At 56.9% G+C, this 21,992-nt stretch overlaps 2 protein-coding genes across 8 annotated transcripts; one reads left to right on the forward strand and one right to left on the reverse strand.

Moving 5' to 3' along the window:
* Positions 1–45: 45 nt before the first annotated feature.
* TBC1D17 (TBC1 domain family member 17) lies at positions 46–13,345 on the reverse strand. Of its 4 annotated transcripts, none has more exons than XM_060000334.1 (17): positions 13,187–13,344; positions 12,646–12,744; positions 12,365–12,439; positions 7,758–7,881; positions 6,767–6,974; positions 6,170–6,296; positions 5,908–6,066; positions 5,414–5,542; positions 5,234–5,337; positions 4,620–4,714; positions 4,047–4,163; positions 3,852–3,952; positions 3,674–3,773; positions 1,769–1,866; positions 1,486–1,602; positions 854–940; positions 46–772 (listed from the first exon to the last, which is right to left on the reverse strand). In XM_060000334.1, the coding sequence occupies exons 1-17, from the start codon at positions 13,205–13,207 to the stop codon at positions 560–562; spliced, it is 1,974 nt and encodes a 657-aa protein (XP_059856317.1). In that variant the 5' UTR covers positions 13,208–13,344; the 3' UTR covers positions 46–559. The 4 variants fall into 4 exon arrangements, with proteins under 4 accessions (XP_059856317.1, XP_059856318.1, XP_059856319.1 ...); XM_060000335.1 differs by having other exon boundaries at positions 6,170–6,281; positions 13,187–13,341; XM_060000336.1 differs by lacking the exon at positions 5,414–5,542 and having other exon boundaries at positions 13,187–13,345.
* Positions 13,346–13,546: 201 nt separating this feature from the next.
* AKT1S1 (AKT1 substrate 1) lies at positions 13,547–21,964 on the forward strand. Of its 4 annotated transcripts, none has more exons than XM_060000357.1 (5): positions 13,547–13,684; positions 17,566–17,951; positions 19,054–19,131; positions 19,229–19,398; positions 20,812–21,886. In XM_060000357.1, the coding sequence occupies exons 2-5, from the start codon at positions 17,573–17,575 to the stop codon at positions 20,953–20,955; spliced, it is 771 nt and encodes a 256-aa protein (XP_059856340.1). In that variant the 5' UTR covers positions 13,547–13,684; positions 17,566–17,572; the 3' UTR covers positions 20,956–21,886. The 4 variants fall into 4 exon arrangements, with proteins under 4 accessions (XP_059856340.1, XP_059856338.1, XP_059856339.1 ...); XM_060000355.2 differs by lacking the exon at positions 13,547–13,684 and adding an exon at positions 14,140–14,326; XM_060000356.1 differs by lacking the exon at positions 13,547–13,684 and adding an exon at positions 14,350–15,256.
* Positions 21,965–21,992: the final 28 nt, after the last annotated feature.

The following is a 21,992-nucleotide window of genomic DNA, read 5'->3' on the forward strand; positions in this document are numbered from 1 at the left end:
GTGGGAACCTTAAGCAAGTAACAAAAAGCCCAGCCGACACTGGGTTAAACACGAGTTTATTTTTCTCATAACAAGAAGCTGGTAAGTAGGGCCCCAGAGGGAGCAGCCCCGCAGGCCCTTCCATCTCGGTTATGTCCGGGATGTGCCCCTGCACCCCATCCTCACTCCTCCAAAAGCCCCAGACTCAAGCAGGTAAGGGAGCCCTGCCTCCACAAACCGCCACCACTCACCCGCAAGGGGCCTCGTCTTAGGCCTCACTGGCCGGGTCAGGGTCACAGTGGTCAGACATCGACTCTGCAGAGTGGTCAGAGGAGACCACGAGTCACCACCCCCTCTCGATCCAGAGCCAAGCCGGTGTGGTGGCCTCCCCGCTCCACCTACTCGAGGCCAACCAGATAGGAAAGTGTCAGTTTCAAGAAACCAGCTAAGAGAAGGGAGGCCTGGTGGAGAGCCCCGCCCCTCTTTGCGCCTCCCCTCCCCAGCCTCCGGGAGGGGCGGGGTCGTGGGGGGGAGCTGGATAAAGTGTCTGGTGCTGAGCAGGCCGCCTCGCCCAGCACGGTTAAGAGTCCGCACATTCCTCCTCCTCCTCCTCCTCCTCCTCCGGCAGGATTTCCAGGCTGCTGTCAGGCTGCGGGACTGTGTCCACGGGGGGCGGCGGAGCCGGTGGGGCGCGGGTGGGCGACAGCGGCAGTGGGGAGGCAGGTGGCGATGGGCTCTGGGGCTCTGCGGGGGGCGCCAGGCCTAGGATCTCCTGCACGTTGTGGGGCAGCTCCTGGCGGGTTGGCGGGTAGGGAGCGAGAAGTCAGAGGTTTGCTGGGGGTTGGGGGGCTATCGGGAGGGGTCAGGGACTCACCCGGCAGGCGGTCAGCTGCCGGTAGAGGGCCTCGGCCCGCGTCAGCACGTCCTCCACGCTCAGCTTCATGGTCAGCTCGTTGATGTGCTGCGGGCGGGGGTGGGTCAGGCCTGCCTGCCTGCAAGCACCCAGCCACCACCGCCCCAGCACCTACTCTGTGCCTCGTGCTGGGGTACAACTGAGGGAAGACAGACCGGGCTGGCCCTCTTGGGGCTCACAGTGGAGCTGGGGGATCAGGAGAGGTCATGTTCTCTCCGGCTGCTTGCCAGGTGCAGCATTCAGGGAAGGAAAAGGGCACCGAGCCCCACCGCCACGGCCCCGCCCCACATTAATGCACTGGGGCAGGGGCAGGTGGCCCACTCATGCATGGGCCACATGCTCTGTGAGGACACTGCAGGGAGCCAGGGATAATGGGGTAGGAGACAGACAGACCCCGTCTCCTGGCCACCGTGCTCACAGCTTAGCCAATCGTACTTTCCACAATCCTATTTTGAGTACCTACTACCGAAAGGTACTGTGGCACAGGGGCAGGGCCAGCCTCCACGGAGTTCACACCCAGATGATGTGTCTTCTCCACACAGGTCAGGACGGGCAGGGGGAGGGAGGGGACTGGGAGGGAGCCACGGTCTCACCTTGAGGATCTCATTGGACCCGAAGCCTGAAAGCATGAGGGTGTCCCGCTCCATGTCCAGGATGGCGCAGGCCACCAGCAGGTGCAGATTGGGGCCAGGGAGCCCCGTCCACAGCACCTAGCAGTGCCCAGGGGAGGGGTCACTGCAAAGCCTCTGCCTCAGGTCCCACCCAGGTCTGCCCCACGCCCTGCCCACCTCCCACCAACCTCCCTACCCCATCCACTGGCAGTACAGCCAATCCATTTCTCCTTCTCGGCCCTCCCACCCCAACTGGCTGGCTCACCTCCCACAGCCGAAGGACATCCGGGAAGGGGAATTCCCTCTTGAACCAGATGAGCAGCCACCGGAAGCAGAAGCAGAGAGAGCCAGAGTCCTGGGAGTCTAGGGGAGGACAGCGGTGGGAGAGGCGGCACTCAGCTCAGAGCAAGCTCAAAATCAACTCCAATCCTGCTCTAATTCACAGGGCGCCCGGTGGTCGGACTGGACTCTAAGAAGTCACCCTGGCTGTAAGAACCCGCACGAGTCTACGCAAGTGGAGGGACAGCTTCAGAGCGGGGACAGGGACGCTCAGCGCCAGCAGGAACCTTCCCATCCTGCCTTCCGGGCTCCAGATGAGGTGAGCTAGCCCCGTGGTCTCCGCTCTCATGTGGAAGGGAGGCAGTAAGATCAGTCCACTCAGGGAAAAAATCTATTCAACATCCAAAGCTGGGGGAGGTGTGAGGAAACTGGCCCTCGTGTACACTGCTAGCAAAAACGTAAGCTGGTAGAACTTTCTGGGAAAGCAGTGATGAAGACAAATGTTTCAAAAGATATAAAAATGTGTACTTCACTGGATACAATATCACTTCTTGGAATTTAACCTAAAAAAATAACCCACGAATATAGACTCATCACGGTGAAAAGCTACAAATAACCTGAAAGTCCAGCAGGTCAGGTTAAATCTATTTTTATACATCATTAAGATGGACAGAACACCATGTAGTCGATAAGACTGATAATGTAGGGCTTCCCTGGTGGCTCAGTCGTTGGGAACCTGCCTGCCAATGCAGGGGACATGCCAGGGGACACGGGTTCGAGCCCTGGTCCAGAAAGATCCCACATGCCGCGGAACAACTAAGCCCGTGCGCCACAACTACTGAGCCTGCACTCTAGAACCCACATGCCACAACTACTGAGCCTGCGTGCCACAACTACTGAAGCCCACGCACCTAGAGCCCGTGCTCTGCAACAAGAGAAGCCACCGCAATGAGAAGCCCGCGCACCACAATGAAGAGTAGCCCCCAGGGGCTTCCCTGGTGGCGCAGTGGTTGAGAATCTGCCTGCCAGTGCAGGGGACACAGGTTCGAGCCCTGGTCTGGGAAGATCCCACATGCCGCGGAGCAACTGTACCCGTGAGCCACAGCTACTGAGCCTGCGCGTCTGGAGCCTGGGCTCCGCAACAAGAGAGGCCGCGACAGTGAGCGGCTGCGCACCGCGATGAGTGGCCCCCGCTTGCCGCAACTACAGAAAGCTCTCGCACAGAAACGAAGACCCAACACAGCCAAAAAATAAATCAATTAATTTAAAAAAAACTGTTAAAAAAAAAAGAGTGGCCCCCATTCGCCACAACTAGAGAAAGCCCGCGCACAGCAACGAAGACCCAACACAGCCAAAAATTAAAAAATAAATAAATTAGCTTATCATCATCTGCATTCAAAAAAATAGTACGAGCAACAGCAACTTTAACTTTCTTTTCTTTACGTGAATTCCCTGCATTTTTTATATTGAACAAGCAATGCAGTCAAATTTAAAAGCCGAAATGCAGCAGTCCCCGCCCCAGCAGCCCAGAGAACCAGTTTCCAATCCAGGCTCAGGGGTGACTGGAGATGAGAGCTGGTTGGAGATGAGGAGTGTGAGGAGCTGCGCCCAGGTCCTTCGTCTGAAAAGCCTGACAGCACACGAAGGAGCCACCTCAGCAGGCAGCGGGGGCGCGTTTGGCAGGGGTAGGGGGCCCACGTCTGCATTCGTTGAGGTTTTGCTCCAAACCACAGTCCTGCTTTTACATATCAATTCTGGGTTCTGTGGGGATGTTTCTCTTGCTTGCACCACGTCCAAACATCCTGGACATTGTCTGTGGCCACTCCCAGAGACTCTGCAGCAAGGTGTGTGGGCCCACCACCATCCCCTGCCTACCCGCCAAGACACGTACCCAGGAAGTCGCAGAGCGGAGGGTCCAGCACCCTCAAGAGGAGCAGGAGTTGCCCGAGTTGCCGCTTCATCGTCTCCTGACTCTCCTCAAAGTTCCCATGCTGTGGGAGGGAGGGCCACGTGAGGAGCCAGACCCCAGCTTTTGAGGGGGCCTGTCTCCCAGCCCTGCCGAGCCTCACCACGAGCTCCATGAAGCCACAGAAACACCAGAAGGCATCCACCTCGTTCTGAGTGACGTAGAGGATCGGGGAGAGAAGGTCACTCATGCCCTGGACGTAGCCTGTGGGGACATGGGGTCAGGGCCCAGCCGAGGCCTGCAGCGCGCTCCCCCTGCAAGGCCAGCCCCCAGCAACTGCCCCCGGGCTGTGCCGCACCGAGGTCAAAGTGGTACATGCAGTAGGTAAGGAGGATGTCGTTCAGCAGGCCCAGCCCCGGGTTCTCGGGGCCCTCGTAGAACTTGTTGTTCCTATCGGTGCGGCTCACATCTCTCTCTGTGGGGACAGGGGGCAAAGCGCAAAGGCGTGAAAGGTGAGCCCTGTCCCTGCCGGCCGGCCGCCAGCACACCTAGGCAGGTGTGGGTCATCCAGAGACCATCTTGAACGCTCTCACGTGAGGTACTGTGCTTCACGCTCACCAGCTCGCCACACCCTCCCAGCAGCTGACAGTTACTAAACCGTCAACAGATGGGGAGACTGCGGCCCAGGGAGGTAGGATCACTTGCCAAGATCTCACAGTGAGTAGGTGGTAGATTTGAACCCACGGAGCCTGGCTCCCCTCCCGTGCTCCCCCATCCCCGACCCCAGGGCCACTCACCCCTGCTCACACCCGTCTCACTCCCCTCCATCCCTACAGATGGCCTTGCTCCTGCTCTTAGGGAGACAGGGGGCTCCCTCGGGCCCCTCCCAGCTGTTTCTGGTCTCACCATCCCACCCTTGCCCCCCACCAACCAATGAGGCTGCGGTATCCGTGCAGCAGTGAGTTCCTCCGCTCCTGCTCCGGGCTCACAGATTTCCACTGCAGCTTCATTCGGAAATACTCGTCCCTGAGGGGAGCGGAGGAGTGAGATGTAGGGACACCCCCCGCCGCCTCATCCTACAGGGCTCAGCCTAGCTCACCGCCCCTGTGCTTCCCCTTCCCCACATCTCTCATGACACACAACACCCTTGGGGGGTTTTTTTGTTGTTGTTCAAAGTCTGTCACCCCCATTGGACAGAGAGCAGCAGGGGCAGGACCGGGACACACGGCAGAGGCACAAGATATACCAGGAACGACGAGAGGTGGCCCCATGGGGTTAGGAAGCCCGCTGCAAAGCGGTGACCACTGAAACGGCACGGCGCCAGAATGAAAACGGCATCGGGGATGGGCTCTGGGCCCTACAGGGGCAGGGCCTGGCCCACTGCCTCTGTCCCCGCTGTGCTCAGGTCGACGGCCCGTCTGTGCACGCGTAGCGCGCCGGTGCCGGGCCGCCCACTGGGATATGCTGTTGATCAAAAACCTCCAGTCGACTCAGGAGGCCAGAGGCTGCAGCGCAGCAGGGCAGGAGCCACAGCGTCTCACTCACGTTTTCTTGCGCACGTGGGCCTTGTGCTCCTCGGCTGAGCCCTCCCAGCTCAGGTACCCGAGGAGGAACTTCCAGGCCTCGCGTCGCAGGCTGGGGCTCAGACCCTGGAGGGCAGAGGGCAGCTCAGACGGGCCTCCCCTTGGCTGCCCGCCGACCCTGCCCACCCACTCGGCTCCTCACCCCTGAGAAGATGCGGGCTTTCAGCTCAGGGACCTGCTGCAGGCGGCCCTCGGGGCCCATGCGGCGGGCCCACTCCTCCTCCGTGACCGGAGGCGCCCGCTCCACAGCCGGCCTCGGCCCTAGCTCCACCTGGGGGACACAGGACGAGTGAGCCCAGGGCCTCGGCCCAACAGCGTTCCCCAGCCCACCGTGGGCCACTCCGAGTCAGCTCAGAGCCCTTCTAAGTTGCACGGACGGACAGAACGTCTGGGGCAGGAAGCATCTCCTTGGCTGGGTCAGTGAAAAAGTCACCCCCCAAGTCAGGAAAGCCCCCCCAGTAATAGTAGGCACCAGGTGCACAGGCTACAAGCACCTTCCAGCAAGTCACTCATGAAACCCGATGAGGGCGATGCTGTTATCATCCCCATCTCACTGGGGAAACAGAGGCCCAGGGAAATGCAGTCCCATGCCCACGGTGACCGCCAAAGAGCAGCAGCGTCCACCCTGATACTCACACAGGAAATGACCTCAAACCCGGGCTCGGGTTCGTCATCGGGGGCTGGAGGCAGGTCAGAGGAGGCCCCCTCCTGGTGCGGCTGCAGGGCTCCGCGGAAGAAGTTGGTCACACGGGAGAAGCTGCTGAAGGTGGTGGAGTAGGGGTCCTGGAAGAAGCGCTGGGGACAGGGCCGAGGGGCGGTCACCGTCCACCCTCCCTGCCTGGCCTTCACGGCCCGCCCTTCCCTGCCCACACCGGCCAGCCTGGCGCTGGGGACTCACAGACACCACGTTGGAGCTGTCCTGGTCAAACAGCTGGAGGTGGTGGAAGGAGTTGGAGAGGGCCGAGGAGTCATGGGGGAAGACAAGGTAGAGGCGGGAGTCCTGCGGGGAGCTGCGGGCAGGGCATCTGGGTGACACACAGGCAGGGTGCCCGCTTTTTCCTTTTTTTCTCAGTGTCCCGACTGCCCATGGGGAATCCCTCATCTCAGGCCTGAGACCCCAGCTGGACCCCAGGGATGGCACAGGCCCCAGGGCTGGTCAACGAGGGCCTTCCACCTCCCTGGCCAGGGTGACTGCCTCAGGGATAGGCCAACGAGAAGCAGCCCCAAGATGCTGCTGGAATGTGGGAAAGAGGTGCTTTCTACCCACCGGGGCCCCCAGAGAATGACAGCAAACTCAGAAAGAAAAAGAGCAACTCTTTCTGCACTCTGGGACCCGGGTCCCGCCTGATGTCAAACTGCCCTTTGATGTTGCAGTTACACGAGCCACTCAAGTCTCTTTTTCCTGCCTTTAAATCAGTCTGGGTTGTATTACTTTCACAGCCCTGAGAGAGTCAGGCTGCATCCCTGGAGGGGTGGGGCCTGGGACAAGGCTCACCTGGCCAACAGTAGGTAACGGCTGAGGACACGGAGCAGGGCGCGGGTGCCCCCGCGGTGGAAGTGCAGGGCGGGCAGGGAGCCTCCGGCCTGCGTGACCAGAACCAGGTATGCCCAGCTGAGGCCCGGCTTGGAACGGCGGATGGACTTGAGCTCCCCCAGACTCACGGAGAAGGCCCAGGAGCCCCGGGGGGAGCTGGGCTCTGCACCTAGGGGGACAGCAGCGTCGGGAGCAGGTGGGGGTCGGGAGGCGGGGGCGTGTGGAGCCAGAGGCGGCTCAGGCATCTCCTGAGAGCCCACTGCGAGCCAGCCCCAGGCCCTCTGGGAAAGGAACCCAGTAAAACTGGAGGGGAGCCTGGGGGATGCGTGCCTGCCCCCCAAATCTCCCCAGGCTCCCCATGTCTGTCCCCTGCCCCCCCCCCCAACCCTGCCTGTCTCACCTCCAACCCTCTCTTCACTCTAGACCTCTCAAGCCACAGCAAAAAGGCTGTGGTTTCCTAAACACACCCAGTGCCCCACACCTCTGGCCTTACCCCCGCTGCTCTCTCTGCAGGGAGAGAAAACTCTCAAGCATCCTTCAGAGCTAGGCTGTGGCACCACCCGTTCCTGGAAGACTCCTCTGCCCCCTACGGGGTTAGATACCTCCTCTGGTGCCCCCAGCACCCTGTGCGACTCCAGGATGGCCCGAATTACCCTGTCACCCTGCAACCATCACCGCCACAGCCTGGAAATTCCATGGGCAGGACTTACGTGGAGGTGCCCACAGCCAATCAGGGAGCCCGGCCTGATGAGCAAGGCTGCAAACCTCAGGGACGCTGGCCACGCTGGACCTGGGCTGGGGACCGCCCTGCACCCCCCACCCACTCACCTGGGACTGGAGGCCACTGTGGGTGGCCATCTTGACTGTGGGCAGCACAGCCCATGGAGCCATGACCACTGAGGGTAAGTCGTGTCTCCGCCTGCCCCCACCCAGGGGCAACAGTTTAGTCTACCTCTCGTGGGCTCTGAGTGGCGGTGCCGTGGCCGCACGGTGCTGATGACGGCCCAGTCGGGTTCATAGCCGGGGTCAAAGGTTGGTTCCTCCTCAGAGGTGCAGGAGTCTCCCCCACTGGTGTCCTTGGGGGAAGACAGGAAAAGAGACTGAGGGACTGTGGATTCAGAGTTTCCAGATCTGAGCCTCGAGGCCACCCTGGGAGGTAGCCCCATTGAACAAAGAGGGAAACTGAGGCACAAAGAGGGCACAGCGCTTGCTCTCAGGGTCGGTCACCCAATGCGGCCAGGGAATGGGCCAGGATTTGAAGCCAAGTCTCACGGTGGCTCTAACCAAAGCACCCCCACATAAAAAGCAGACAGCTAGGCAGGGGCTGGGGTGCTTTGCAGTCAGACTGCCAGAGGTCACTGTGCTTAAAATAAGTAGGTAGGAGTTACTAGAGTAACTCAAATCAGGACCACAATCAGATACGACTTCACACCCACTAGAATGGCTAGAATAAAAAAAGACAGGCAATAGCAAGTGTTGGTGAGAATGTGGAGAAACTGGAACCTCTTACACTGCTGGTAGGATTGTAAGATGGTGCAGCCACTGTAGAAAACAGTCTGGCAGGTCCTCAAAAGGTTAAACGTGGAATTACCATATGACCCAGCAATTCTGCTCCTAGGTATACACCCCAGAGAAATAAACATGAACACCCACACAAAGACCTACACGTGAACGTTCACAGCAGCATATTCGTGACTGCCAAGAAGTGGAAACAACCCACTGTCCATCGAACTGATGAATTAACAAAATGGGTAGATCCATACGATAGAATTTTATTCAGCAATAAAAAGGAAGGACGTTCCGATAGATGCTACAATATGGATGAACCTTGAAAGTAACCTAAATAAAAAAAGCCAGTCACGAAGAACCACATAGAGTATGATTCCATTTGTATGAAATATCCAGAAAAGGCAAATTTATAGAGACAGAAAGCAGGTTAGTGGTTGCCAGGAGCTGGAGGAGGGGAGTACAGGTACAGGGTTTCTTTCGGGGATGATGAAATGTTCCGGAATTACACGGTGGTGATGGTTGCAAACGTGTGTGAATACTAAAAACCACTGAATTATGCACTTTGACAATTTTAAGTTTTCATAAAGCTTGAATTTTTTTGAGTCTGATGGTAAGTGAATTCTATCTGAATGAAAGAAAAAAATAGGTGGCTCGTATTTTGTTATGAAAGTAACATGAAGTGCCCAGCATGGGGCCAGCTGGTGGCTGCTTTTATTGACATGAGCTCAGGGGCCTGTTGGGCAGATTCAGGGAAACCATGCAGAGCAGGGCCATGCTGAGGGTCAGAGTGCAGTAAAAGCCGATGACGCTGGCCATGAGCCGTGGAGGAGGGCAGGGAGGGGACAAAATGTGTGAGGATTGCAGCAACTGGGAGAGAATTCACAGCTCGTGTGTCTTCTTCCTCTATGGGAACGGCTAGAAAGGTAAAACATTTCCCAGGCTCCCCTGAAGTTGCGTTCCAGGCACAAGAGCCTACCAATCAGATGCACTCAGATCTACAAAGTGGAAATTGGATAAGGGCAACTTCCTGCCACTCTGGCTGGTGTTTGGCTGACAAGGAAAAAGGAGGAGTCTCATCTCTGTCTTCATCTTCCTGCACACAGAGCGGTAACTGGGGCAGCAGTGGGGCCGATTAGCAGCTCTGATGGTAGTATTCTCGAACTTGACAACTCCAATGACAGTCCCATTCCCTACAGCCCTGCCCTCACTGGATCGCAGCTCCCCTGGCAGGTCAGTTCTGCAGTGTCAGTCCTATTCCTCTAGCTTCTGTAAAAATTCTGTAAGCCTCCACGTCTCTGCATTTAACCCCTTGCTGCTTAAAGTAACTGGAGTGTTTTGTGACTCTTGCAGTAAAACCCTGCATGATTAGAAGGACTCAGACTGTGGGTCTACCCCACAGCCATTTCTGCTGGATATTCCAGACTGACAAGCCACTCCCACAACAGAAGCTGAAATATCCCAATATCCACTTTCCCAGCCTTCCCTGCATTTCTGAATGGCCTAGGGACCCAACTCTGCCCAGTGGAAGCTGAGGGTACATCCGCGGGGAGTCTGAAGAAGGGAATTCCTGATAAAAAGGCACCTACAGGAGTGAACACCCTATTCAGGTTAGCCTCTATGTGCTGTCAAGGGAGGACATGGTGTTTGGAACTGTGGCAGCCAACCAGGGCCATGAAAAGAAGACCAAGGAATGGCAGGGACAACTGTCCACAAGCTGCCAAACCAGCCCCTGGCAAAGCCATCTGTGCCCTCCCTGTTTTGTGACATGAAGAATTTGATAATTTTGCCAGTGTTTACACAAAATAATGATAATTAGTGTGTTGTCTGTCAAATGTTTGCAGCTCTCCACCCCTCGGGCATACAGTAGGATTACAGCTCATTGAACTCTACTGGCTGAGTGGAGACATGCAACTCGTTCTGGCCAAACGGCTGGGATATATCACTTCCAAGATGGACTGTTTAACTGCCAGGGAAAAACTTCTAGAGATCTCTTTCCCTCTGCCACAAGGAATGAGACCTTTAAGATGCTGGCTGCTCTAGCAGCATGCTTCCTTGAGTAATCATGATGAGCAGAGCTCTTTTGCCAACCTGAGATACACATGTAGAGTGAACAAAAACAGTTAAAAAGGCTGGAGCTCCAGCAGCCCTTCTGGACCAGAAGGCAGCCTTAAGAACAGATGCCACATGTTGAGGATTACAGAGCAATGTTGGAAGGAAGCTGAGTCATTGATAACATACGAACCTATACTGCTGACTTCTGGGCTTTGTAAAAAGAGAGAAATGAGCTGTTATCTTGTTTAGGTCGCTGGTATTCCTGTTTCTATTACATACAACCAAATGCAACTCCTAACTGACGCAAAGCTTTCTGGAAAACCTCTTGTTTTCACTGATAAAAAGGACAGATATGATTGGTACCCTGCTGGCCCCTTTTTCCTGCCTTAAAAGGCAGATGCAATGGCTGCAGCTGAAGTGGTCATTTAAACACCACTAGAGCAAGCACAGTAGGTTCTCAGCAATCCAAGCCTTGATGTCACTAGCCAAGGACAGCAGCCTCATACCATTTGGAGTCTTGTGAGGTGAAAGAAACAAACTTGTTTGCTCACTGTGTTGTCAGCTCAGTTTTGTGTTCCTTGGAGCTGAATGTATCCTGAATTTATATGTGTCCTTCCCATTGATGCCTGTCTCAGTGGGTTTCTGTTATTTGAAAATAAGAGCGCCAAAGAGGACAGCAATATTCTTAAGAAAGGCACTCAGACTGCCTGTGAGGTTGGTGAAAATGCAAAATCCTGGTTGCTGCTACTTCAACTTCCATAGGGGAGGCTCTGGAATCTCCGTTTGAAACCCCATGGCCCCAGCTGAGGCTTCATCCTCTCTTCCTGGCCCGTCACACTGGCCTCCTCCCCGACCTCCCAGCCCCCAATCTCCCTCCATTTGGTCCTTCCATCCATCTCCCACATGATCCCACAGATGGGGCTTTCCATACCCATACCTTTCCCCTCCCAAGGCTAACCTTGGCCCCCAGGACAGGGTCCAAGCTTCTCAGCCTGGCATTTCAGGCCCAACTATCTTTCCAGCAAAACCCTCTACAGAGATATCCCACGTTCCGTTCTGCCCTGAAACACCCTTCTTCCTCCTGTCCCTGAAATATATTGTTTTTTGGGGGGTTTTTTTTGGCCGTGCTGTGTGGCATGTGGGATCTCAGTTCCCCAACCAGGGATTGAACCCATGCCCCATGCAGTAGAAGTGCAGAGTCTTAACCACTAGACCACCAGAGAAGTCCCCACTGAAATATATTCTTGCCTGCTTCTCATCTCTAGAGTCCTAGCCCAAATGTCTGCTCCCCAGAAGGAGACGTGCTCTGGAGTCAGTATGTGTGGGTTCAAATCCAAGTTCCAATACTTCCTAGCTTTTCTGACCTCAGGAGAGGATTAAGAGGATGAGGTTTCCTCTCATCGTGCCTCAATTTCTCAAAAACAGAATGAGGGGTGAGGGAGGACTTAGGCAGTGTCTGGGTTGGATTCATCTCTGGGTCCCAGCACCATCCAGCACAAGGGCCTGACAAGGAGACATCTGGAAATGAGAAGGGCGAGGTGTTGTACCCGGGGAAGGAAGGAATCCTGGCGAAGTGGATGAGTAGCCTCTGTCAGGTCTTGTTCCCTCTCTGGACACGATGGCAAGACTGCCCAAGAAAAAATGCCACACTCTGTCAAGTCCTTATGGGCTGAGAGCCCGTGGAACCTGAATCCACAGGCTGAGTTGTCCTCTTGCACCCTGGCAGAGCTCTCCCAAGAAGCAAAGGGGGTGAGGAGGCAGGCAGCTACCCCCATGGCCACAAATCTCATAGTGTCTACTCTCTTTCCGTGAATGGGCATCTTCAGCCCCATTTCACAGAGGAGACAACAGTGAGTGACAGAGAGAACTTAGGTCCCAACCAGGACCACACATGCTCCTAGGGTAGGTCTGGAATTGTATTCAAGTCCTTCAAATGCTTTCCACTGCCCCGACCTAGAAAAAAAGTAAGTGGAGAAAGGGGAAGCAAAGGTAGCCTACCTTCTTGGAGAAGAAGATTTGGGTGGAATCTCCAGCCTCCTCTACAGGAGCCCAGTGCAGGAGGACGTCATTGTCCTGAGGGAAAAAAGGAGGGGTTGGGAGTGCTTCACTCCAAACTCCCCAAACCATATTTCCAAACTTCCTCCCAGTTCTGGACCCTCAGCCTTAGAAAGCCACCTCTCCTTCTTAACCTCCCGTTGCTGACCTCCACACTATACTCCTACAGACGCCGCCTCCCTCCCGCTCTAGGCCTGCCCGAGCCCTGCTCTCTCCCGGCCTACCTTCTCCACAACACGGATGACGCCGGCGATGAGGGAATCCGGGTCTTGGTGCTTCTTGGCACTGGTGTGCAGGTACACGCCTCCTTTCTCAAATACCACCTAGGAACGGGAACCATTGAGGGGCGGGGCCCAAGCGTGGGAAGACACTCAGGGGGCGGGGCTCAAAAGAGAGCCAATGGGAGCAGATCCGGGGGAAGAGCTATTCACCTTGGGGGCGGGGCCCAGGGTACATTTACCTAGAGGATGGGGCCCGGAGTGAAGCCTGTATAGCGCCAGGCTTCTCTGGCACTCCGGAGGATGGGGAGGGGAGAAAGGGGGAGTGCATTCCAAACTGGGTGAGCCGCAGGGGGCGGGGCTAAACGATATGGGTCTCCCTAGGGCAGTGGAAGGAAGGGTGACAGCGTGTTTATTAAGGGAATGGTGTGCTTGTTAAGGAGGTGCTGGGCTCCCAGAGTCCCTGCAAGTCCTGAGAAAGAAGCAGACCACCGGAGGGCGGCGTTTCGCATAGACGGAAGCGAAACAACGCGTCTTCAGTGCTTACCCTGTAACCGGCGCCCTCCATAGCCGCGGCCGAGACTTCACTGCCCCGGCTCCCTCCTTTTCCGGGTCAGCGTGCTGTCACATCCGGATAGGAGACTCCCCTCAAGCCCAGACAGTGGTGGCGTCCCCATCTGTTCTAGAATAAGAATGGGTGTAACCATTTTTCAGAATGGGGTGGTTAAACTTGAACCACGAGGTATCAAGTCACGTCACAGACGCTAAAGGTGGAGCGGCCAGTGCGCAGGCGCAGCAAAACAGTCCTAACGTAGAAGTAAACAAGGGGGCGGGTCCAAGAGCTCCACCCCCTCGCTCAAACTGGCTTGGAAAGGCCTACTCCTTTCTCCATATTGTGTACTGGCATCGAAGCCAAAGAGATGCCATTTTGCTCGAGGGCACGGGCAAGGCCGGTCAGCTGCGGCCATGTTAATGCGGGGCAGTCCCATCTCTCTGCGGGGCGCGAAAGCAAGGTCCTAGAAGAGAGAAACGGTTAAAGAAAAAGGTGAGAGGAGCTGTACATCACACGAGGCCCCGAAGGACTCGGGTTAACGGGATGAAGCCGTCAGTATCCCCGGGGACGAAGCGGTCCCAGACGAATTCCTGAGTCACCGTCGAGAGAAAGCGTTCTGAGCCGCCATATTGAAGCTGGGCAAACCGAAGCAAGAAAGGATGCCATGTTGGATCTTTGCCAGCCTTGGTGCTGAGGGGGCTAGGTTGGAGAGAGAGCCCATATATACCTTATGGGCAAATGATGCCAGGCTGGTTGCCAAGTCATTAACGGGCCCTGCTTTCCACCAGTTCTGTGGAAGAGGTTATTATGGGGGAGGGACGTTAGGTCGCTTGCATTAGTATACTGTGGTCCTGAGTGTGCGTGTGCATTTTCCCCATATTTCTTGGGGAAATGTTTCCGAGCAAGCTGAAGCTTTTTTTTCACCATCTTTCTTATGGGCACCCTGCTGTCGCCATTGCTCCACTGTGATCCGGCGAAGCCCCCGTGGCCGCCATGTTGGTCTCGGGCAGCCGAGATAAGGGAGGCGGAGTGTGCAGAGTGGAGGCGGGCCAATCATGCGGAAGTGACGCAAGGCACCGCCATGTCTTTTGAGGGCGGCGACGGTGCCGGGCCGGCCATGCTGGCTACGGGCACGTGAGTGGAGGCGGCGTTGTGAACCGCGGTGTGGGGAGAATTTGGCCGTCCGGAGGAGAGGGGTGCTGGGAGGGCGAGCCGCTCGCGGGAGGAGTATAGCCAGCGTAGGTCAGAGGGCAGAAATCGCCCAGAGACCCTACGCTGAGCGCTGGAAAGGTGTCGCCCGCGGGAACCGTCGTGTCTGACCCGAGGCAACGCTTAGACAGCCTTATCCTCCGGTCTCTAGACCCACTAGGATCTTTACTTTGGCCGTGGACCATGTCCACAGGGTCGGGGGGTTACTCGGTGGGGCTTCGGGGCGCCCCTCACCCGTCCAAAGGCGGGACTTCCGGTCCTGGCCCCCACCTGGGCGGGCTTTCCTGTTTTCTTCCTAGAGAAGTGGGTCTTTCCCTGGACCCCCTGGCGAAATGGGGATTCTGAGCGGTAGAGAAAGACCCCGGACATTCACCTGCCCCCGGCCACTGGGTGCATCCTCGAGTTCCTCCCACCTTGGGGCGGGGGAGGGGTTCACTTCCAGTTTGACAGGTGGTGGGAGGGGACTTCGCTAGCATCCCTCATTCCTTGGGGGGCTTTTCCTCTTTCCTCATCTCTTCCTGGAGTCACTTTCCTCACTTCATCTCCTCACCTCATCCTAAAAGGCCAATCACCTTACCTGTCCCTTCCTCCTCCTGTGGAGGACAGGTCTTACCTCCCTCTCTCCCTAATCTTAAACACCTCCATTTGGGGGGAGGGAGGATCTTCCATCTCTAAGCTCCTTGGAAGATACAGAACTTCCTCCGGAAGCTGAAGGAGTGGGAGACTCTCCTGTGGGGTACTTGGCTTGGCTACTCTCCTGTTGGTCCTGGCAACTCTCCTGTTGGGTAACCGACGCCAGAGAGCTCCCAAGCCTTGGCAGAGAGAGCTGCGTGAGTCACCCTTCTCCTCTTTGAGGTGTGTGGGACCCTCATGACCCACTCACCCCCACTTCACTCTTTTCAGCTATTCTAAGCTATAGGAGTTTGATCTACTCTTAGAGATGTTGTCTAAGAAAGGAGTTGAATCTTGGTGTCCCAAGGGAGTGAGAGCCCCCTGGCCTAGCACTACAAGGCTTTGTGACATTGGACCAGTCATTTCCCTGCCCTGAGCCTCAGTTTCCTCCATCAGATGGGGCTGACCCAAGGAGTGGCTGTGAGACCCTGTGCAGCTCCCAATTCTGTTGGCTTTTGGAGTCAGGCAGACAGCAGTCTCACCCACTTCTGCCCTTTCTAGCTGTGTGCCTTCTGGTCAGTGCCTTAAGCTCTCTGAGCCTCATTTTTCCCATCTGGACTAGGAGATCATAAATCTTTCCCCATAAGGTAGGCAGGATGGCATTTGGGATTAAGAGCAGGTTGCCAGATCCAGGTCCCAGCTGTCCATCTCTCTAGCTAAATGACCCCGGGCAAGATACTGAATCTCCCCAGGCCTCCATTTGCAACTGTAAAGTGGGGTGATCATAGCTCCTCCCTCACAGGGGTGGTGGGAGGGTGGAATGAGATTGTTGATGACACCCTCGGGTCCCTGCCTAGCCTGTGGGAGGTGTGGTATAAACCTGCTTCAGGGTCTGTCAGGACTGGTACTGGTTGTGCCTCACTGCAAGGGCTTTGTACTCGGTGAGCTTCAACTGTCTCATATGTAAGGTAACAGCTCCCACCTTTGTGGGTCAGGTAGGAGGGGAGATGACAGGTGCAGAGCCCCTGCACAGAGTAGGTGCTTAGGAAACACTGGTTTCTATGATCTTGAGTCACAAAGGGCCTGCGAATCGAAATCAAACTTCTGTGACCCTAGAGGGCTAGATCACAGCCCTGCTTGAATCCCTGCAGTGACGGGGAGCTTGCTGCCTCTCTGCGGAGGCTCCTCAGCGGCCCAGCAGGCCCAGCTCAACCACTGGTTTACAGGGAGAAGACAGGCACAGAGAAGGCCATTCAGTGGTGCAAGGTCACACAGCCATCAGGGCAGGAAGCCAGGCCCCTTGTCCCTTGTTCCTCTCACCTTGTAAGGAGATGGATCCAAGCAGACTGTCTGCTTAGGGCTGACCTGTCCTGGGGCCACAGATCACTGACCTTGGGTTGCTCATATTCTGATGGAGGAGGCAGCCAGAGGTACAGCTGTCACAAGCTCGTGTGACATGAGCTATAGTGGAGGTAGCCCAGGGCATTGTGGGTCTAGGGAAGGCATCTGATCCCTACTGCGGGTCAGGGAAGACTTCCAGAGGACCTGCCGGAACAGTCTTGTAGGAAGTGCGAGAGCTTTGTGGGCAGAGGACAGCTGGCACCCCATTTTCTGCTCGACCCCCGCTCTCTGAGACCTACCATGTGCTGGGCAAGGCTGGTGTCTCAGAGATGAATCTGACGCCCACACTGGCTGGGGAAATGGATGTGGATCCAGGCAGTGCTCCCCAGAGGGATATGTGCTAGAACGGGGGTCACTCAGACATTGTGGGAGCTCACAGGTGGGGAGGGGCCAACCTGAGCTCTGGGTGAGTGCAGGAGTGACAAGTACATGGAGGACAAGTGGTCCCGGTAGAGGGGGTCCACCTTGACTGAAGGAGCGTGTAAGGATATGAGGCCGGGGGCAGGCCCTCCAGCGCCGGGCTAAGGGGCTGTGACCTTGTCCTGGGGATGCGGGGGAGGAGCAGAGGCAGCTGCAGGGGTAGAAGGACCCCCTGGGGGGCTGTGTGCCAGCTGGACTGGAGGCTGGGGCAATGGTCCAGGGCAGCACCGTCCATCAGAAATATGATCTGAGCCACCTGTATAATTTCAAATCTTGTATGAGCCACATTAAAAAAGTGGAAAGAAAACAGATGACATTCACTTTCACCCTATATTTTATTTAGTCAGCATAAATAAATGTGATCATTTCAACATTTAATCAACTTCAGATTGCTCATGAGATATCTTACATCCTACCTTTTTGTGCTAAGTCTTGCAAACCCCGTGTGGATTTCACACTCGTGGCACCTCTCACTTTGGATCAGTTACAGCTCAAGTGCTCCCTAGTCACGTGTAGCTGATGGCTTCCATGTTGGACAGGGCAGGGCCAAGAGGAGAGAGCTGGGCTGCGGGGATGAGGGATGGGGCTGGGGGGAAGATGCGGAGCTCAGCTGGGATCAGGTGGAGAGGAGAGGTGGGGGTGGAGTCCAGGGACTGGTGGACACACGGGGCTGGGTGTGGACGGCGAAGTCAGCGAAGCCTCAGCCCACTGTGTCGTGCTCTGCCCCGCAGGGCGCGGATGGCGTCGGGGCGCCCCGAGGAGCTGTGGGAGGCCGTGGTGGGGGCTGCCGAGCGCTTCCGGGCCCGGACGGGCACGGAGCTGGTGCTGCTGACGGCTGCGCCCCCCCCGCCCCCCCGTCCGGGCCCCTGCGCCTATGCAGCCCACGGTCGAGGGGCCCTGGCCGAGGCTGCCCGCCGCTGCCTCCACGACATCGCCCTGGCCCACCGGGCAGCCGCCACCGCCCGGCCCCCCATGCCCCCACCAGCACCGCAGCCGCCCAGCCCTGCACGGAGCCCACCTCGGCCTACCCTGAACAGGGAGGAAGATGAGGAGGATGAGGACGAGCCAACGGAGACAGAGACCTCTGGGGAGCGGCTGGGTGTCAGCGATAATGGAGGTGAGAAGGACAGGGGCAGGGGCCGGGGGGGGGGGTCCTGGTAAGTTGCCTCCTCAGTGGGTTTTTCTGGAGGGGTACAGCTGGCCTGTCTCTGAGCCCTAATGTTCATGTAAGCTGCAGGCTTGCCTGTGACTCACTCTGTGACCTTGAGCAAGTCATTTCTCTTCTCTGAGCTTCAGTTTCCTTCCATCGTGTCTGAGAGCCAGCTCTGTGCTGGGAGACGCTGGGCACAGAGAAAGCCAACTTGGGGTCTTTTCTCTAGGGACTCTGGGTCTGGCCAAGGAATTGGAGTCCTGACATGAAGCAGTGCCCTGTGGAGGCCATGGCGGGGGAGGGAGCCTCCTGAGCCAGGAGCATGAGTAGAACAGAATTGTTTCCAAATCTGGGGTGCCTAATGCCTGTGAGAGCAAAGACAGGAGTTAAAGAGGAGTCAGGGGTACAAGCAACAGCTGAAGAAGCAACTGGCTGCATTGGGGGAAACGTGGAGGTTGGATGCTTCCCAGAGACTGCGCTGTAACATTAGGGCTTTGAAGAGTGAGTAGGAGTTCTCCGGCAGTGGGTGGGTGGGGGACTCAATAAGTAGTTACTCATTTGTTACTGTTACTACCAACGGCTGACTTCCTCACTGTTGCTGGAGAAACCCTCATAGGATTAAGGGCACAGACTCGAGCCAGGTGGCCTGGGTTCAAATCCTGGTGACACCACTTACTAGATTTGGGACTAAGCGCAAGTGAGTTAATCTCTCTGTGCCTCCAGGTCCCCGTTTGTCAAACAGGGATCATAATCATCTCATATTTCTCTCAGCCTGTATTTTGAGTCGGTTCATCCCAAACAGATCTTACAGATTTCATGTTCGTCCAGCCAGTTGCTTTCACCTGGGGATGTACCAGATAGAGAGAAACTGGATTTATTTCTGCCGAAGGCCAGTCAGATAACCAGGGGAAAGGTGTTCGTGGCAGAGGGAATAATTATTCCAGAAGCCCCGAGGCTTGCAAGGGCTTGGTCAGTGTGGGGAACGGAGAGGCGGTGGCAGTGGCCGGAGTCTCGAGCGCATGGAGTCCAGCGGGACTCAACTGGTCCGGGCCTCTAATGCCATCCACAGGACTCTTTGTGATGGATGAGGATACCACGCTCCAGGACCTGCCCCCCTTCTGCGAGTCAGACCCTGAGAGCACGGACGGTGAGTGTCACAGGCTGTCCCCATCCCTGGAGAGGGGGGTGGGGAGCTGGGAGGAAGGCAGCTGAAGACAGAGGCTGAAGTCCACCTTCTCTCCCAGATGGCAGCCTGAGCGAGGAGACCCCCGCTGGGCCCCCAGCCTACTCAGTGCCCCCAGCCTCAGCCCTGCCCACACAGCAGTACGCCAAGTCCCTGCCCGTGTCCGTGCCCGTCTGGGCCTTCAAGGAGAAGAGGACAGAAGCTCGGTCATCTGATGAGGAGAACGGGCCGGTGAGGGGCAAATGGGAGGTGGGGAGGAGGGTGTCAGGAAGGGCTCAGAGCTCTCTCCTCCAGGAAGCCCTTGGACGTGGATGCCACGTTTTTCAGGATTGATCCTCCCCTCCTACTCATAAGGCTGGCTCTTGGGCTAGAGCGCTGCAGTTTTAACTATCACAGCCTTGTAATGTGCCCCAGTGCCTTGTAGAGAAAGCAGCCTCTAATTTCCGGGAACAGTACCGTTTATAGAATACGTGGTCTGCGCAGGGCACAAGTATTTTAGTATCCCCTCCAGATTGGGAAACTGAGGCTCAGAGGGGTCAGATCACCTTCCACCCTCACCCCACATATTGCTGGCCCCTCCTGGAATTTGTGCCACCTCCCTTGTCCTCTGTTCCTCCCTCCCACACTGTCCTACACATGGAGTTCCTGGGCTGGCCTGGGTGGGTCCTTATCTCCCATCACTAAAGCTCCCTGAAGCAGAGGGGAAACTGAGGCACTGAGAATACACATGACTTCCTGAGACTCAGCCCATAAGGGGCAGCGCTGGGATTGGAACCTAGCTTACTTCTGGAAAAGAGCTATGGACTTGCAGGGAGGAGGCCTTGCATCCCATGGTTCCCCCTCCCTATGACACCTCACAGTGTCCTCATTTATAGACTAGCAGGGTCCATCAGCTGCTGCTGTCCTTGTTTATCACTGGTGGAAACACAGTTAATTAACTGAACCTTTGAGGCCTGAGTGCTGGGTCCTGGGCTGGCCTCTGAGAGGGCCCGGGTCCAGCTTCTGTTCGTGGCCTCTCCCATTCCGCTGGGCGTTAGGCCCAGCTCAGGGTGACAGGGGCCTTAAGGGAGGTAGTGCTAGGGCTGGGGCTGCAGGCAGAATGACAGGACCCTTCCTCAGTGGAGACTGACAGTGAGAGGGCTCCTTTCTCTACAGCGCTGGTGACATGGTCGTTCACCCTTCTTTAGCAATCACTGTGCTGATTATCTCAGAGCCTGTTATCAGCCCCGTTTTTCCGAGGGGAGACTGAAACCTAAGGAGGTAAAATCCCTGTTGACAGCTAGTGGGTGGCAGAAGCCTGATTAGAACCTGACTGAATCCCGAACCCGGATCCTTAGACGTGAGACCCTCTGGGTGCACACAGCCGTGATGGTCAGCAGACAGGCAGCACTTCCACTATGTGGAAGGACGGCGGTGAGACAGGCCTTTGTGTGTGCACATAGGAGGCGGAGAATGGGGGGGAGGAGAGGGGCAGGAAGGCTCTTTGAGGAGGTGGTGTTTTGAGTTGGGTGGCAGAGCCCTAAATGGAGCAGGACAGGGTGAAGGGCCTTCCTGGCCGTAGGCATCGCAGGGGCAAAAGTGCTAGGAGAGGACCTGGAGCCCAGGGTGTAGGCTCTGACCCCGGCCGTATCGCCGTTCCCGCAGCCCTCCTCGCCGGACCTGGACCGTATCGCGGCGAGCATGCGCGCGCTGGTGTTGCGGGAGGCCGAGGACACTCAGGTCTTCGGGGACCTGCCGCGGCCACGGCTCAACACCAGCGACTTCCAGAAGCTGAAGCGGAAATACTGAGGTCCAGGGAGCTTCCCGGCCCGGCGTCCGCCCCACCCCCACACTACACCCCTGCCCCGCCCCCGGGGCCCGCCAATCCGAGTCAGATCCGGGACCGGCCTCCCGGGCCACCAGGATTGACCAGCCCCTGCCAACCCCCGCCGCCCTTCCAGCCCACGACCGCTCCCGCGCGGATGAGCGATGCCTGTGCAGTTTCCCGATTGGGTCTGTTTTCTCTCTGCCCAGCGACAGATTCTTTCTATTAAGGGATTGTCTCGCTCCCCGATCGGGACGTGGCTAGTTGGCCAACTTCGTCGTTTTCCGCCTAGCAACAAGGGCTTTGCTCGCACGGCATTGGCTCCATTCCTGAAAGAGCACAGTCAAGCTCCAGGATTGGGTAGTGGCCCTCGACTTCAGCACGGTGAATGGGCAGCTCCTTCACTTGATTGGCTCGAACACTGTAAAGGGCTTGACCAATCTCCCGAGAGAGCCATCACCCTTCCTGAGTTCCCCCGCCTGATTGGTTCCACTTCTGGGGGCGTGGCCAACCCTCTTCCTGTGCCCAGGATTGGCCTGTGGCCTTAAATTTACGTTCTTTACACTACTGGGGCTGGGGTCGTCTTTTGCCGAAGTCCTGACAATTGTCCCTCTGGCCCCCTCAGGGATGGCCCGATCCTGTTCCTGCGTTTGACACCCTCTCATTGGTTCCATCCCACAACAGCCTGCCAATCAAACCCGTCCTTGCATCCAGGACGTTACCAGCTCCCGCCCCTCTCCCCCCACCCCCACAGGTGCCTTAAAGGGCCCTCGTCCACCCAAGGTGGGGGGCAGGGGGCCTCACTCTCCGGCCCTGGTGTGGGGGAGAGAGTGGGGGGTCGGGATCGGGAGTTGGGAGGGGCGCTCTGAGATTAAAGAGTTTTACCTCTGACAAATGAGTCTGAGGTGTGTTGTGGGTATTCATTTAACATTTTCTGAAGCCAAATTAGCAGCGTCTCATTGCTTCTCAGTGCAACGCTGGAAATTGGACTCGTCCCCATTTTACGAACAAGAAAAGAGAG

This window comes from Delphinus delphis, chromosome 20, assembly GCF_949987515.2.
Source record: "Delphinus delphis chromosome 20, mDelDel1.2, whole genome shotgun sequence".
Lineage (NCBI taxonomy): Eukaryota > Metazoa > Chordata > Mammalia > Artiodactyla > Delphinidae > Delphinus > Delphinus delphis.